This window comes from Phoca vitulina, unplaced genomic scaffold (assembly GCF_004348235.1).
Source record: "Phoca vitulina isolate PV1807 unplaced genomic scaffold, GSC_HSeal_1.0 scaffold21, whole genome shotgun sequence".
Classification (NCBI taxonomy): domain Eukaryota; kingdom Metazoa; phylum Chordata; class Mammalia; order Carnivora; family Phocidae; genus Phoca; species Phoca vitulina.
The window spans coordinates 23,691,548-23,707,815 of NW_022589724.1; the positions used below are offsets into that span (position 1 = coordinate 23,691,548).

Here is a 16,268-nt window from a genome sequence, read left to right on the forward strand (position 1 = left end):
TAAAACGGTGGTCACCGTGAACAAAATTGAAATTTAAATGTTAACTACTAAAAGAAATAAAGCACTACGCTTTATAACAGTATTTCATAAGTCTGAAGTTGTTCCTTGCTTAGAGTTAAAAAAAAAAACTTTAGAAAGTTTAAAAAAAATTTTCCTTATCTTCTTAAAATTAGCAAGCAAATAAATGAAACAGTGTTCAATTTCAGTCAAGTGGTAGTCTATTATTTGTCCAACGTATTTGCTGTCCATTTCTACCATGTGGAGCCCTTCCCTTTGAAAGTATATTTCTTAGGGCACCTGGGTGCTCAGTCGGTTGACTGTCCGACTCTTGGTTTTGACTCAGGTCCTGATCCCAGGGTTGTGGGATTGAGCCCCACATGGGGCTGAGTCTGCTTGGGATTCTCTCTCCTCTCTCTGCCCCACCCCCTCCAGAGGCTCTCTCTAAAATAAATAAATAAATCTTTATAAAAAAAGTACACTTCTCTATTCCCATCCCACAGATGTATATATGATGCATGTATATCATATATCATTTACATAGCATATATGTTTATATATATACACACAGCATGAGCAATAAAAATATGTGTTACTCTGGCTTAGTAATTCCACTTCTGTGACTATATCCTAAGGGCAAAAATAAATAAATAAATAAATAAGTACATAAATAAATAAGTAAATGCTGTGTGAATATATAGAAAATGTGTTACAACATCATTTATAATAATAAAAGAAACAACCTTCATGACTAACATAAGAGACTATTTTAATAAAGTATGATCTACCAACTCAAGACCTGGACCAATCATGAATAAAGATTATAATGGAAACTATGTAGCAAAACGGAAAAATGATTAGGGAAAAGAATGGAACACAAAACTATAACTATAATAAACTACACAATTTTACTATGTATACACACAGAGTCAGAAAGGGAACATTTAAGTTTCATGAAACAGTTGCTTTTGTAAAGGTATGGTGGAAGAGTGAGCGTCCTTAAACTTTTCTATTGATAGTTATAGAAATATGTTCTTAAATAAAAATGTTGTAAGTTTCCATTTACCCTATATATATTTAATAGATGATCAAATATTCTGCTGCAGGGACCCAACAGTTCCTACTCCATAATGGAAGTTTTTTCCAAAATTCTTTAACATAATAAACATTTACTGAGAACACGTGCAGACAACTAAGCTCGTCCTACATTACTGGAAGCTCACCTCATCATTTCACAAATAATTTCTACCACCTATTATATGTTTTCCACATCATGGACACTCTGTAAGTCTCATTTTATTTTTTTAAAAGATTTATTTATTTATTTTTAGAGAGAGAGACAGCGTGCACATGAGCGGGGGGAGGAGCAGAGAGAAAGGGAGAGAAGCAGACTCCATCCTGGGTGCAGAGCCCAACATGGGGCTCGATCTCACGACCCTAAGATCATGACCTGAGTTGAAACCAAGAGCTGGGCACTTAACCGACTGAGCCACCCAGACACCCCTGTAAATCTCATTTTAAAATAAAAGCAATCCTGAGGGGCGCCTGGGTGGGTCAGTTGTTAAGCGCCTGCCTTCAGCTCGGGTCATGATCCCAGGGTCCTGGGATCGAGCCCCGCATGGGGCTCTCTGCTCAGCGGGAAGCCTGCTTCTCCCTCTCTCACTCCCCCCCTGCTTGTGTTCCCTCTCTCGCGGTCTCACTGTCAAATAAATAAATAAAATATTAAAAAAAAAAAAAAGCAATCCTGAGAAGTGGATTTTATTCCATCAATAGAGACAAGGAAATAGTTGGCTAGCTCAGTAGTTTTTAAACTTTTTAGTTTCAGGACCTATTCATAGTCTTAAAACTTACAGGTGCCCAAAAACTTTTTGCTTATATAATTTATATCAGTTGCTACTGACCATATTGGAAATTAAAACTAATCATTTTTAATATTTAATTTTTTAAATCAGTAACAACTCATTAAATAGTAAGATATACATATTTCTAATGAAAAATAAACAAGGTTTTCAAAAATAAAACAAATCTAATGTCTGGCTAAACTGAATATGGCTAGATTTTCATAATCTGCCTCTGCATTAATCTGCTGGGATATAGTGATGAAAGTATATGAAGAAAATCCAGCTTCACACAAGTGTATTTTACAAAAAGGAAGAATATTTTAATAATCTTTAGAGATAATGGTGCATATTCTTTTAATATATCAACACTTGATAAATGATCTTTTTCCTATTCTGTTAGTAGGGCTAACACTCTCAGTGGCTAACACAATGGTCATTTGGAAAACAGAAATGATATTTCATTATACATCACCAAAAAACTGTATTTGTTACTATCACCACCAACAGAAAAGTCTTTAAACATCAGAAGCTGACACTCTGCCATCAAGATGGTGGGCTCAAATTTTCTAAAATTCTCATTATTTGAAAACTCAAATTTTGTCACTGGCAATAAATACTGTCAATTGTTTTCCTTGAAGTGACTGGCTCACTCCTTCACTGTTGCAAAGATGGTTGCCAAATACCCATAGCTTGTCATTCATTCTCTCAAGTAAAAATAGTGTTCCACAAAAAGAGAAGCTACTTCAGCTTGTGATACAAAAAACTACACAACTATTTTCCTTGAGCAAACCATCTTTCCTTGGTATGCAGCAGATGTGCTCTATGCATACTTCCTGTTTCCATCATAGGACTATTCAAAAGATGTATCAACTCAAGGGTTAAGAATTACAATTAATATTACTGCTTCATCAAGGACATTCTTTGTGATCATGGTATCTCCCCTGCCAGGTCAGTATCATCATCAAGGACATCCTTAAGTGATACTGGCATTTTATTTTACTGTGCATGCATGTTGGTGAAGAATACACTAACAATGAGCACAGTCTGGTGCTACTCCCTTGATTCATGCTGAGATACCTGCAGTTTTACCCTCAATTGATTTTGTACCACCTTACAGACCTTCAAAGGTCCACAGGCCATACCTAAAAAACTTGTGACCTAGCCGAAGTGACTTCTTGAACAGTTAATGTGTAGCCAAGCCAGGATTTAAACCAAGCTCTGACAATGAAGTCCACAATCTCCTCACTAGCTTACACTGTTTCAATGCTTCTCAGCACTTTATGCTTGCCAAAATTTTTTAATGAGTTTATTTATACTCATAATCCAATCTTACAATGCCAGAACTGGCCCAAGGAGAAGACAACTCTACAAATCCCAAAGGATATATCTTACATACATTTGGAAGCTCCAAAAGTCCCATGCTTTTGATTAGCAAGTGATATAAAGGGTCAAGTATAAGAGAAACAATGTTCAATTTGGTGGTAGTCTTAACATGGGCTTACACCTGAAACTAATGTAACCCATTGTATACCAACTATACTTCAATAAAAAAAATTAAAAAGAACATGGACACCAGCACCAAAGTTAAGTTTCAAATCTCAACTATGTCCCTTAGTAGCTGTGTGAGTTTGGGCTAATTCTTCCATCTTTCAGTCTAAGTTTCCTTTTCTACAGAATAATTCAATCTTACAGGACTCTTGAAAAAATACGACATGGAATATGTGAAAAAGCACTTTGCTAACCTTCAAAACACAAGAAGATGTTAGCTAGAATTGTACATTTGACTGAAGGTGTATATATACTACAAAAGTAAAATTTTATTATTTTAATTAATTTTAGTAGTTTGAAGTTGTCTCTAATTTCCTGACCTTTGATCATGGCTGTAAATTACATACTAAAAAGTGGCTGTAAATTATGTACTAGAAAGTCCTGATAACCCAGGTAATCCATCAATTTTAATATTATAATCAGGGGAAAACATTACTTGATTTATTTCAGCACTCAGGAACGTGTTATGGCATGCTTATATTAGTATCATTTATCTTAGCAAAAATACAAATGTTTATTATATTTTTGCAGAGAACTTATATGGAAATTTTAAGAAATGCACTCCTAAAGTCTACTCTAGAGAACTAAGATTTTAAAAGATCTGAGATGGAGGCCTAAGTGGCACAGTCATTTAAGCGTCCAATTCTTGGTTTCAGCTCAGGACTCGATCTCGTGATTTGAGATCGAGCCCCGCCTAAGCTCCGTGTTCAGCACCAAGTCGGCCTGAGTTCTCTCTCCCTTTCCCTCTGCCTCTTCCCACCCCTCCCCCCACCTCACATAAATAAATAAATCTTTCAACAGATCAGAGATGACATAATGGGCTCTCTATTTAGAAGCTGATAACATGCAAATGCCAGATTTATTATGACCTCAACTACCCAGAGAACAAATTGAAAACCAAAAAAGAAAACAGCCCTCTAAAGTGGTCAAAATAGAACTTAATTCACGGAGCAGCCCTCAATCACAACCAATTTACACACATTTCTGCTCCTTTAGGCAGTCATTCAAGGCAGGGAAATGGCACAGATGACAGCAAGTCCTGCTGGCATTGATAAATATATTGTTTACAATATATGTCTTATAGCCACAACTCCATTGTATGCATACAGCAGACAGTGAGTGTTCTGTTCAGCTTTCATTCCCAGTTATAAAAAAACATACACACACACACACACACAACACCTCTACAAATACACAGAGGGTTTCCAACCGGGCTACACACTGACATAAGAATCTAAAGATGAGGTATACTCCTCCTGCCACTGTCTTCAAACTCTTAAAAACAAAAACCCAGCAGATGAAAACACAAGACTAATCTTTCTCCAATTCTAGCAGTGACTTGCTGTAAAATCATGCACCAACAGTTTTATCTTTCTGAACCTTTGTTATTCTCATTCCCACTAAGGAAATGATACATTTTCAATAAAATGTGACGAGTGAATAGAATGAATAAACAGAAATGAATAGAATAGAAAATAGAATAGAAAATTAGCACCTAAAACCAAAGCACCGCCTGTTAATCACAATCACTGTGAGCTGTCCACATTTATTTTCTCTCTCCCCCTTCACAGAGCAATAATGCTGCATTCTATCCACTTTGCAAGTATAATTTCAACAAACTCCATGAATAATTTGACCACTGCTTTTACTCACTGTAATAGTAACCAGGAATCATTAGTGTCACACAGACTGAGGCAATCTATCAAATGACCAGCTGTTTTTGTTTCTTGTTTTTCTGGTGGCTTTTTTGCAGCATAAGTGGAAACACACATGGACTATGGACAGTACAAAAGCTAAAAATCTGCTCATGAAATTTTACCTGTCCGTGTATGTCTCCACACACTGTTACTGGTGTCGATACTGGCTGGACATTTGACTCTTCTAAGAGGAGGTCACAAACATAGTCACATAGCCGCTGTAAGAAGAGAAAATAAAATGCAACCTTTCACTACAATATTAAAACTAAGGATCGAATACAAAAAAGACAAGAACTAACACATATATTGTTTCATAGGAAAGGAAACTACCCTTTAACGATTCTGTGGTTTGATTCGTCAGCTTCCACCTTCATCTCATAATGCCTGAGGATGATACAACAGCTATTCCAAAATGCAAACTCCCTGTCCACACAGACAATAGGTTCTAGAACACAGCTTTAAAGAAACTGTAAAATGATACTTTTCACCAGCAAATGTAAGAGTAAATAATTCTAATAGGAAAAGGTTTTTATCTACTAATTTTTAAAGTAAATGGCAGGGCACCAGGGTGGCACAGTCAGCAGAGCACCCGACTCTTGGTTTTGGCTCAGGTCATGATTTCACGGTTGGGAGATCAGGCCCTGCAGCAGGCTCCATGCTCAGCACGGAGTCGGCTTGGGTTTCTCTCTCCTTCTCCCTCTGCCCCTCCTCCTCCCACCTCTAAAATGAATTAATGAATCTTTAAATAAATAAATAAATACAGTAAATTGCAAACCATGCACTTACCATATGACCTAACAACTGCACTCTTAGCAATGAAAATTTATGTCCACATAAAAATCTGTGCACAAATGTCCACAGAAGCTTAATTCATAACAGCCAAAAACTGGAAATAAGTTGGTGTCCTTCAACAAGTGAATAGTTAAACCAATTGTGGTATATTTATCCCATGGAATACTATTCAGCAATAACAAGAAACTACTGACACACCTGGATGAATCTCAAGAGGTTTACGCTGAGTGAGAAAAAAAACCTATCCCAAAGGTTACATACTGTATGATTCCATTTATATAACATTCTTGAAATAACAAATTTATAGAAATGGAGACCAGGGGTGCCTGGGTGGCTCAGTCGGTTAAGCATCTGCCTTCGGCTCAGGTCATGATCGCAGGGTCCTGGGATCGAGCCCCACATCGGGCTCCCTCCTCTGTGGGAAGCCTGCTTCTCCCTCTCCCACTCCCCCTACTTGTGTTCTCCCTCTGTGTCCTCTCTCTGTCAAATTAATAAATAAAATCTTAAAAAAGAAAGGAAGGAAAGAAGGAAGGAAGGGAGGAAGGAAGGAAGGAAAAAGAAAGAAAGAAAGAAGAAAAGAAAGAAAGAAAGAGAAAGAAAGAAAGAAAGAAAGAAAGAAAGAAAGAAAGAAAGAAAGAAAGAAAGAAAGAAAAGGAAGGAAGGAAGAAAGAAAGGAAGGAAGGAAGAAAGAAAGGAAGGAAGAAAGGAAGAAAGAAAAAGAAATGGAGACCACATTAGTGGTTGCCAGGGGTCCAGAAATTAGGGGTGGCAGGAAGGAAGTGGGTATGGTTATAAAAGGACAAAATGAGGAATTCTTGTGGTAATGGAAGTATCTTGAATATGGTATTGGATACATAAAACTACAGATGTAATAAAATTGCAGAGAAATAAATACACACACACAAATGAGTATAAGTAAAACTGGAGAAATCTGAACAAGATCATGGGTTGTATCAACGTCAATATCCTGGTTCTGGTATTTTTACTATAGTTCTACATGACCTTACTAGGTAAAACTGAAGGAAGGGTACATGGGATCTCTCAGTATTACTTCTTACAACTACAAATAAATCCAGTTATCTCAAAATTAAAAGATTAAAATTAATTAATTACAAATGTAAACCTAAAATTGAGGCGTCAACCCTACTTTTTAAAAAAAACTCTTTAAGTGTTTGCATTTAAAAAATATTTATCCTCTGAAAACACTCATATCAAAAGATTTCGTAGAAGGAAAATGATTCTCACAACAGTGCAGTGGAGAAGGAAGTGTACAGTCCTGCTGCACATGGAGAACTGGGGGAGAACCTACCTTCCATCTGAGACCAATTTATAGTACAGTCAGAGGCCCTACCAGATTTTATAATAGGTCGGCCAAGAAAGGAGAAATTAAACTACACAAGCATTAAAAAAATATTTAAAAATAAAAATTAGTTGATTAATTAAAAAGGGGCACCTTGCTGGCTTCTCAGGGTCATGAGTTCAAGCCCCACGTTGGATGTAGAGCTTACTTAAAAACAACAACAACAACTACACAAGCATAATGAAATGATTAAGAAATCTAAGAGCTTCCTGGGGGGGCACAGTTGGTTAAGCCTCCAACTCTTGGTTTCGCCTCAGGTCATGACCTCAAGGTTGTGGGATTGGCCCCGCATCAGGCTCCATGCTCAGCATGGAGTCTCAGTTGGTAGAGCATGCGACTCTAGAACTTGGGGTTGTAGGTATGAACCTCACATTGGGTGTAGAGATTACTTTTAAAAATAAATAAATAAATAAAAATCTAAAAGCTACAATTTAGGGTGCCTGGGTGGCTCAGTGGGTTAAGCGTCTGCCTTTGGCTCAGGTCATGATCTCAGGGTCCTGGGATCGAGCCCCGTGTCGGGCTCCCTGCTCAGCAGGAAGCCTGCTTCTCCCTCTCCCACTCCCCCTGCTTGTGTTCCCTCTCTGTGTCTCTGTCAAATAAATAAATAAAATCTAAAAAAAAGATTAAAATTAAAAAATAAAAATCTAAAAAAAAGAACTAGGGACAGAGACCTATATATATATATATACATATATATATATATATATATATATATATATATACATACACACTTCTATTACCTCACTGCATTAAAAACCACCTGTGTCAAATCTTTCACTTGACCCAGATGATAAGACTGAGACCCACAAGCACTCAGGTCACTAAGCTACTTAATCTTAGCAACAGATCTGGAATCCAGGTTACCTACCTCATTTCACTGTACTATCTTGAATATTTACTGAGAGCCTAATATGATACTAGTAATTCCAGAAACAAAGTAAATAAAAAGACCAAACAGACTAAAAGCCCTGCTCTCAAGAGGCTTACACTCTAATGAGGAGAGATATAGAAAATAAAGAAGTAAGTAAAATATATATTCATACTACTTTTTCAGATAGTGGTAGGAGGAATGGAGAAAAATTAAGCACTGTAACGGGAGTAAATAGTGGCAGGGGCGGGAGGCAGTACTGATATCTTAAATAGGGTGAGCACAGAAGCCTTACTGATGAAGTGACTTTTGGGCAAAAATCAGAAAAAGGTAAGGTTATGGGGGAACAGTATTGCAGCCAGAGAGAATAGTAAGTGCAAAATGCTTAGAAGAAAGCATGCTTGCTGTCTCAGAAACATCAAAGCTGGAGTGGTTAGTGGACTGAATAAAAAAAAACAGGAGAGCACCACAGAATATTTTTAGGTCCTTGGGGGTGAAGGTAGCTTTTAACAGGAAGCCATTGGGAGGCCCTAAGCAGAGGAGTGATTATGATCTTATGTCTGCTATGTTTTATGGGCTATGAGGAACTCAGGAATAGGAAAAAGGTAAAGGCAGAAACAGGACACCACTTAGGGGGTTTCTACAATAATCTAGGTAAAAGTTAATACTGGCTTGGACCAGCATCATTAAAGTAGGAAATGGTCACAAGTGAACAAATTCCAGATGTTTTCTGAACACAGCATCCACTAGATTTGAGAACAGTTGGAAAGAGAGTATTGAAAGAAAGGAATCAAGGATGACTCAATGTTTTTGGCTTAAGGGGCGCCTGGGTGGCGGTTAAGCGTCCAATTCTTGGTTTTGGCTCAGGTCATGATCTCATGGGTCGTGAGATCAAGCCCTACATTGGGCTTTGCTTCGCGCTCAGTAGGGAGTCTGCTTGAAGATTCTCTCCCTCTGTCCCTCCCCCCACTCGTGTGCTCTCTCTCTCTAAAAAATAAATAAATCTTTTTTATTTTTAAAGATTTTATTTATTTACTTGACACAGAGAGAGAGCACGCACAAGCAAGCAGAGCGGCAGGCAGAGGGAGAGGGAGAAGCAGGCTCCCTGCTGAGCAAAGAGCCCCACATGGGGCTCGATCCCAGGACCCTGGGATCATGACCTGAGCCAAAGGTAGACGCTTAACTGACTGAGCCACCCAGGCACCCCAATAAATAAATCTTTAAAAAATTTTTTTGGCTTGGGGTGCCTGGGTGGCTCAGTCGTTGAGCGTTTGCCTTCGGCTCAGGTCATGATCCCAGGGTCTTGGGATCGAGCCCCGCATCGGGCTCCCTGCTTGGCAGGAAGCCTGCTTCTCCCTCTCCCACTCCCCCTGCTTGTGTTCCCTCTCTCGCTGTGTCTCTCTCTGTCAAATAAATAAATAAAATCTTCAAAAAAAATTTTTTTTTGGCTTAAGTAACTGCAAGGGTGTTAATAGTCATTATTGAGATAGTTTAGACTCCAAGGAAAGACTTTCTTACTGTTTTTACCTTTTAAATAGAATTTATTTTTTAGAGCAGTTTTAGGTTCACAGTAAAATTGAGAAGATACAGAGAATTCCCATATATCTGCTGCTCACAAACACATACATACAGCCTCTTCCACTATCAACATTCCATATCAGAGTGGTACATTTGTTACTGATGAACCTACACTGATGCATCATTATTATGCAGAGTCCATAGTTAACATTAGGGTTCACTCTTGGTATTGTACATTCTATGGGTTTGGACAAATGTATAATGACATGTATACAGAATTGTAGTATCATACTGAATAGTTTCACTGCCCTAAAAATCCTCTGTGCTTCAGCTATTCATCCTTCCCTCCCCCAAACCCTGGACACCACTGATCTTTTTACTGTCATCATAGTTTTGCCTTTTCCAGAGTGTCATACAGTTTAAATCATACATAAGTAGACTTTTCAGATTCCCTTCTTTCACTTAATGACATGCATTTAAGGTCCCTTCATGTTTTTTAATGGCTCGATAGCTCATTTCTTCTTAGTACTAAATAATATTCCTTTGCCTTGATGTACCAGTTTATTTACCCATTCACCTACTGAAGGACATGTTGGTTTGTTCCAAATTTTAGCAGTTATGAATAATGCTACCATAAACATTCATGTATAGGTTTTTGGGTGAACACAAGTTTTCAATTAATTTGGGTAAATAGCAAGAAGCGTGACTGCTAGACTGTACAGTAAGAGTTTAGCAAGAAACTGCCAAACAATCTTCCAAAGTGGTTGTACTATTTTGCATTCCCAGCAAGCATGAATGTGAGTTCCTGTTGCTCCCCAACTTTCCCAACATTTGGTGATATCAGTGTTCTGGATTCTGGCTGTTCTAATAGGCTTGTAGTGGTATAACATTGCTGTTGTTGTTTTTAAAGATTTTATTTATTTATTTGATAGCAAGAGACACAGCAAGAGAGGGACCACAAGCAGGGGGAGTGAGAGAGGGAGAAGTAGGCTTCCCGCCAAACAGGGAGTCCAATGCAAGGCTCGATCCCAAGACCCTGGGATCATGACCTGAGCTGAAGGCAGACACTTAAAAAGACTGAGCCACCCAGGTGCCCTGGTATAACATTGTTTTAATTTGCATTTATTTTCCTAATGAAGTGTGATGAGGAGTACCTTTTCATATGCTTGTCATTTGTAGATCTTCTTTAGTGAAGTGTCTGCTCAGGTCTTTGGCCCATTTTTCAATGGAGCAGTTTGTTTTCTTATCGCTGAATTTTATGAGTTCTTTCCATATTAGGGATAAAAGTCCTTTATCAGATGTGTATTTTTTTTTTTTTAAGATTTTATTTATTTGCGAGAGAGAGAATGAGAGACACAGAGCATGAGAGGGAAGAGGGTCAGAGGGAGAAGCAGACTCCCTGCTGAGCAGGGAGCCCGATGTGGGACTCGATCCCGGGACTCCAGGATCATGACCTGAGCCGAAGGCAGTCGCTTAACCAACTGAGCCACCCAGGCGCCCTATCAGATGTGTATTTGCAAACATTTTCTCCCAGTGTGTGGCTTGTGTTCTTGTTCTGCGAGTGTCTTTTACAAAGCAAAAGTTTTTAATTTTAATGAAGTCCAGCTTATCAATTATTTCTTGCATGAGCAGATTGTTGCTCTCGGTGAAGGCCAGGGAGCTGAGCGAGAGCCCTGGACAGTATAACGGTAGCAGCTGGACTGACCGCTGCTGCTGCAGGATTTGAAGGATGTTATGTTTTGCAAGCCATGAAACATATGGAGCCTCAAGTGAAACAAGTTTTTCAATGTCTACCAAAATCTGCCTTCAGTGGTGGCTTATAGAAGTGGGTTGGAACCCAAAATGACAAAATGAGAAGCAGCATTAATACTAGGCATACTACTGCCAATAAAGGAAAAATAAGAGCTGCTCATCGATGAATTATGTTTTTAAATCACCCAGGCAAGGGAGAATCTCCTTATATAGCAGCCAAAATCAATGAAGCTGAAGATTTACTAGAAGGCCAAACTAAAAAGTGAAGTAAATGTGTGATGAATTTTAAGTTATTGTTAGTTTATGTATATGAGTGACAGCTTTTTATAATAAAATGCCTCAAAGCTACAAATTAAAAAAAAGAATGCTTTCATCATCCCTCAAAAAGCTATGTACCCATTGGTAGCCTCCTCCCACAACCCCACCCCACAGCCCTAGGCAATCACTTATCTACTTTCTATCTCTATGGCTTTGTCCACTCTGGACATCTGGCCTTTATGTGACTGGTTTCTTTCACTTAATATAATGCTTTTCATTATATGTAATGAAAATGCTTTTCCATATTGTAACATGCGTTATTACTTTGTTCCTTTTTTAAATAAATAATATTCCACTGTACGTATTTATCACATTTTACTTATCCATTCACCAGTTGCTACACATTTGGATGGTTTCCATTATTTGGCTGTCAGAATCTGATTTTGACACATTAAATCTCAGACGCCTAATCTGATTTTGACACATTAAATCTCAGACGCCTATCAGACTTCCAAGTGCCCCAGATGTGCTGTAAACAAGTGATCAAATGAGTCTTGAATTCAAGGAAAAGGATCTGAGCCAGAGAGACCAATTTAGAGACTGTCAGGATATACATACACACATACATACATACATGAGACTAGAAGACATAACCAAAGTGGTAGCTACAAAGAGAGGAAAGGATAAGATCAAGAAATGATCCTTAAGATACACCAATATTTAGAAGTTAGGGAAAATAGGAGGAACAAGCAAAAGAGACAGCTTGGTGAGACAGAAAGGCAACCATGAGCATGTGGTATCCTGGAAGTCCAGTGAAGAAAATAGTTCAAAAGAGGAGTGATCGGGGGCACCTAGGTGGTTCAGTCGGTTAAGCATCTGCCTTCGGCTCAGGTCATGATCCCGGAGTCCTGGGATAGAGCCCCATGTCAGGCTCCCTGCTTGGTGGGGAGTCTGCTTCTCCCTCTGCCCCTCACCCCGCTCTTGTGCTCTCTCTCTCAAATAAGTAAATAAAATCTTTAAAAAGAGAGAGAGAGAGTGATCAAGGGGCAGGGGCAAAAAAGGAAAAGAGGAGTAATCAACTGTGTTCAATGCTGCTGGAAGGTCAAATTTTGGAGAAGTAGAGTAGGGCTGAGAGGGAATACTCCTTTAAGCCTAATCAACAAGTACCATTCCCAGAATATTTTATACTCTAAGAAAAGGAGCATACCAATTAATACCATGGTATAGTTCAGAGGTTAAGAGCACAGCCTTTAAAGTCCAAAAAGATCAGAGGTCAAAATTCAGCTCTACCTCTTACCTATTACTTAGCTTACTGTTTGTTACCTTAGCTGTGTACCCCTGAGCAAGTTACTTGATCTTTCTCTGTGTCTCAGTTTCCTCATCCACAAAATAGAGATACTTACCTGGAGATTCTGAGGATTAAATAAGATAGTGCATGCAAAGTGCTCTGCAGAGTTGTTGTTGTTGTTTTTTTAAGATTTTATTTATTTGAGAGAGAGAATGAGATAGAGAGAGAGCATGAGAGGGGGGAGGGTCAGAGGGAGAAGCAGACTCCCCGCTGAACAGGGAGCCCAACGCGGGACTCGATCCCGGGACTCCAGGATCACAACCTGAGCCGAAGGCAGTCGCTTAACCAACTGAGCCACCCAGGCGCCCTCTGCAGAGTTTTATACATATACACAGGGTTATATACTCAGTCTGCCACATATATATGTACTCTGAATTATAAAACATGACCTAAAAGGATATACACCAAGCCCACAATAGCAGTTGCTGGAGATGTCAAACAAAAGGAATTCTACTTTCATCTTAATTTCTTTTACTTTCTAAAAAAGCATGAAAAACATTTATTCTTCATGGAAGGAAACAGATATATTGGTAGATTATTTTTCCTATTTTCCAGTAGTTACTGCATTTCTTAAAAAAAAAAAAAAAAAAAGACGACTAAAATGTCAAAACTAGAAAAGAGCCTTAACTGAAAAAAAAAAAAGCAAGATGCAAAATAATGTACATGCTACCTCTTATATTAAAGAAAAAACAGGGCGCCTGGGTGGCTCAGTTGGTTAAGCGACTGCCTTCGGCTCAGGTCATGATCCTGGAGTCCCTGGATCGAGTCCCGCATCGGGCTCCCTGCTTGGCGGGGAGTCTGCTTCTCCCTCTGACCCTCCCCCCTCTCATGTACTCGCTCTCTCTCATTCTCTCTCTCTCAAATAAAAATAAAATCTTTAAAAAAAAAAAAAGAAAAAACATATATATACACACACATATACATACACACACTTGCTTGTACTTAACTTGTACATGCCTAAACTGTTGTTTCTGGAAAGATCCATAAGAAACACAACACTGGCTACCAATATGAGGAAGGGAACTGGGTGCTGGGGGCAGAGGTGGAAGGAAGACTTAACATTTATATTTATAGTCTTTTATACCTTCTAAGTTTGGAAAAATATGAATGTATTACCTATACAAAAAAACTTATTAGAAACATATTACCAGAAAGAATAGTCTTTCCAGCAGATGGTACTGGGGCAACTGGATTTCCACATGCAAAAGAATGAAACTGGACTCCTACCTCACAGCATTTACAAAAATTAATTCATAAAGGATGAATGACCTAAATATAAGAGCTTAAACTATGAAACTCCTAGAAGAAAACATAGGGGTAAATCTTCTTGACCTTGGATTTGATAATAAAGTCTTAGATACATCAAAAGAATGAGCAATAGGGGTGCCTGCATGGCTCAGTTGGTTGAGTGTCCGACTCTCGATTTCGGCTGGGTCATGATCTCAGGATTGTGACATCAATCCCCACATCAGGCTCCATGCTCAGCACAGAGTCAGCTTGAGATTCCCTCTTCTTCTTCTCCCCGCCCCCCAACACTCGCACATGCGCTGTCTCCTTCTCTAAAACAAGTAAGTCTTAAAAAAAAAAAAATGAGCGATAAAAGAAAAAAATAGATAAACTGGACTTCATCAAAATTAAAAAACCTGTGTGCATCTAAGGACATTATCAAGAAAGTGAAAAGACAACCAACTCACAGAATGGGAGAAAATATTGGAAATCATATATTTGAGAGGGGTTTACTATCCAGAATATAGGAAGAACTAAAACTCAACAAAAAGATAAAAAACTCAATTTAAAAATGCGCAAAGGGGGTGCCTGGGTGGCTCAGTTGGTTAAGCGTCCAACTCTTGGTTTTGGCTCAGGTCATGATCTCAGGGTGGTGAGATCAAACCCTGCACCCAGCTCCCTGCTCAGCAGGGAGTCTGCTTAGGATTCTCTCTCTCCCTTTCCCTCTGCCCCTCCCCTCATGCGTGCGCACTCACACTCTCTCTCTCAAATAAATAAGTCCAAAAAAAATGGGCAAAAGATTTGAATAGGCATATTTCCCAAGAAAATATACAAATGGCCAATAAGCACATTAAAAAATACTCAGTATCAGGCGCCTGGGTGGCTCAGTTGGTTAAACGACTGCCTTCGACTCAGGTCATGATCCTGGAGTCCCAGGATCAAGTCCTCGAGTCCCGCATCGGGCTCCCTGCTCAGCAGGGAGTCTGCTTCTCCCTCTGACCCTCCCCCCCCATGTGCTCTCTCTCTCTCATTCTCTCTCTCAAATAAATAAATATCTTTAAAAAAATTTTTTTAAAAATAAAAAATACTCAGTATCATTAGTCATTAGGGAAATAAATGCAAATCAAAACCACAATGGGGTAACAATTCAAACATACTGGGGTGACTACAAGTTTTTAAAAATGAAAAATAACAAGTGCTAGCAAGAATGTGGAGAAACTGGAACCCTCACACATTGCTGACAGGAATGTAAAATGGGACAGCCACTTTGGAAAACAGTCTGGCAATTCTTCAAAATGATAAAAAGAGGGGCGCCTGGGTGGCTCAGTAGTTAAGCGTCTGCCTTCGGCTCAGGTCATGATCCCGGGGTCCTAGGATCGAGCCCCGCATCGGGCTCCCTGCTCCACGGGAAGCCTGCTTCTCCCTTCCCACTCCCCCTGCCTGTGTTCCCTCTCTCACTGTGTCTCTCTCTGTCAAATAAATAAATAAAATCTAAAAAAAAAGAAATGATAAAAAGAATTATGACATGCCCAGGACTACCCCACCTAGGTATAAAGCCAAAAAATTGAAAGCAGGGACTCGAACAGATACCTTTACACCAGTGTTACTACAGCATTATTCACAATAGCCAAAAAGTGAAAACAACCAAAGTGTCCATCCACAGGTGAATGGATTAACAAAATGTGGTACATCCACACAATGGAATATCATTGAACCATAGAACAAAATGAAGTAATGGTACATAGTAGATGAGCCTTGAGAACGTTATACCAGTCACAAAAGGCCACATACTATATGATTTGATTTATTATTTTTTAAAGATTTATTTATTTATTTATTTGACAGAGAGAGAGAGAGCAAGCGAGAAAGGGAACACAAGCAGGGGGAGTGGGAGAGGGAGAAGCAGGCTTCCCGCCGAGCAGAGAGCCCGACTCAGGGCTCAATCCCAGGACACTGGGATCATGACCTGAGCCGAAGGCAGACGCCCAACAACTGAGCCACCCAGGCGCCCCTATATGGTTCAATTTAAACGAAATGTTCAGTATGGGCAAATCCATAGAGA

The 16,268-nt window shown here is 39.1% G+C and overlaps 1 protein-coding gene and 1 pseudogene across 1 annotated transcript in view; one reads left to right on the forward strand and one right to left on the reverse strand.

Moving 5' to 3' along the window:
• Window positions 1–16,268, reverse strand: part of PPP6C (protein phosphatase 6 catalytic subunit) — a 37,817-nt gene that overhangs the window by 10,165 nt on the left and 11,384 nt on the right. Inside the window, exon 2 of the mRNA XM_032418408.1 lies at window positions 5,206–5,301. Coding sequence (XP_032274299.1) covers window positions 5,206–5,301 — 96 coding nt within the window. The remainder of the gene's footprint in view (window positions 1–5,205; window positions 5,302–16,268) is intronic.
• LOC116641045 lies at window positions 11,155–12,522 on the forward strand (annotated as a pseudogene).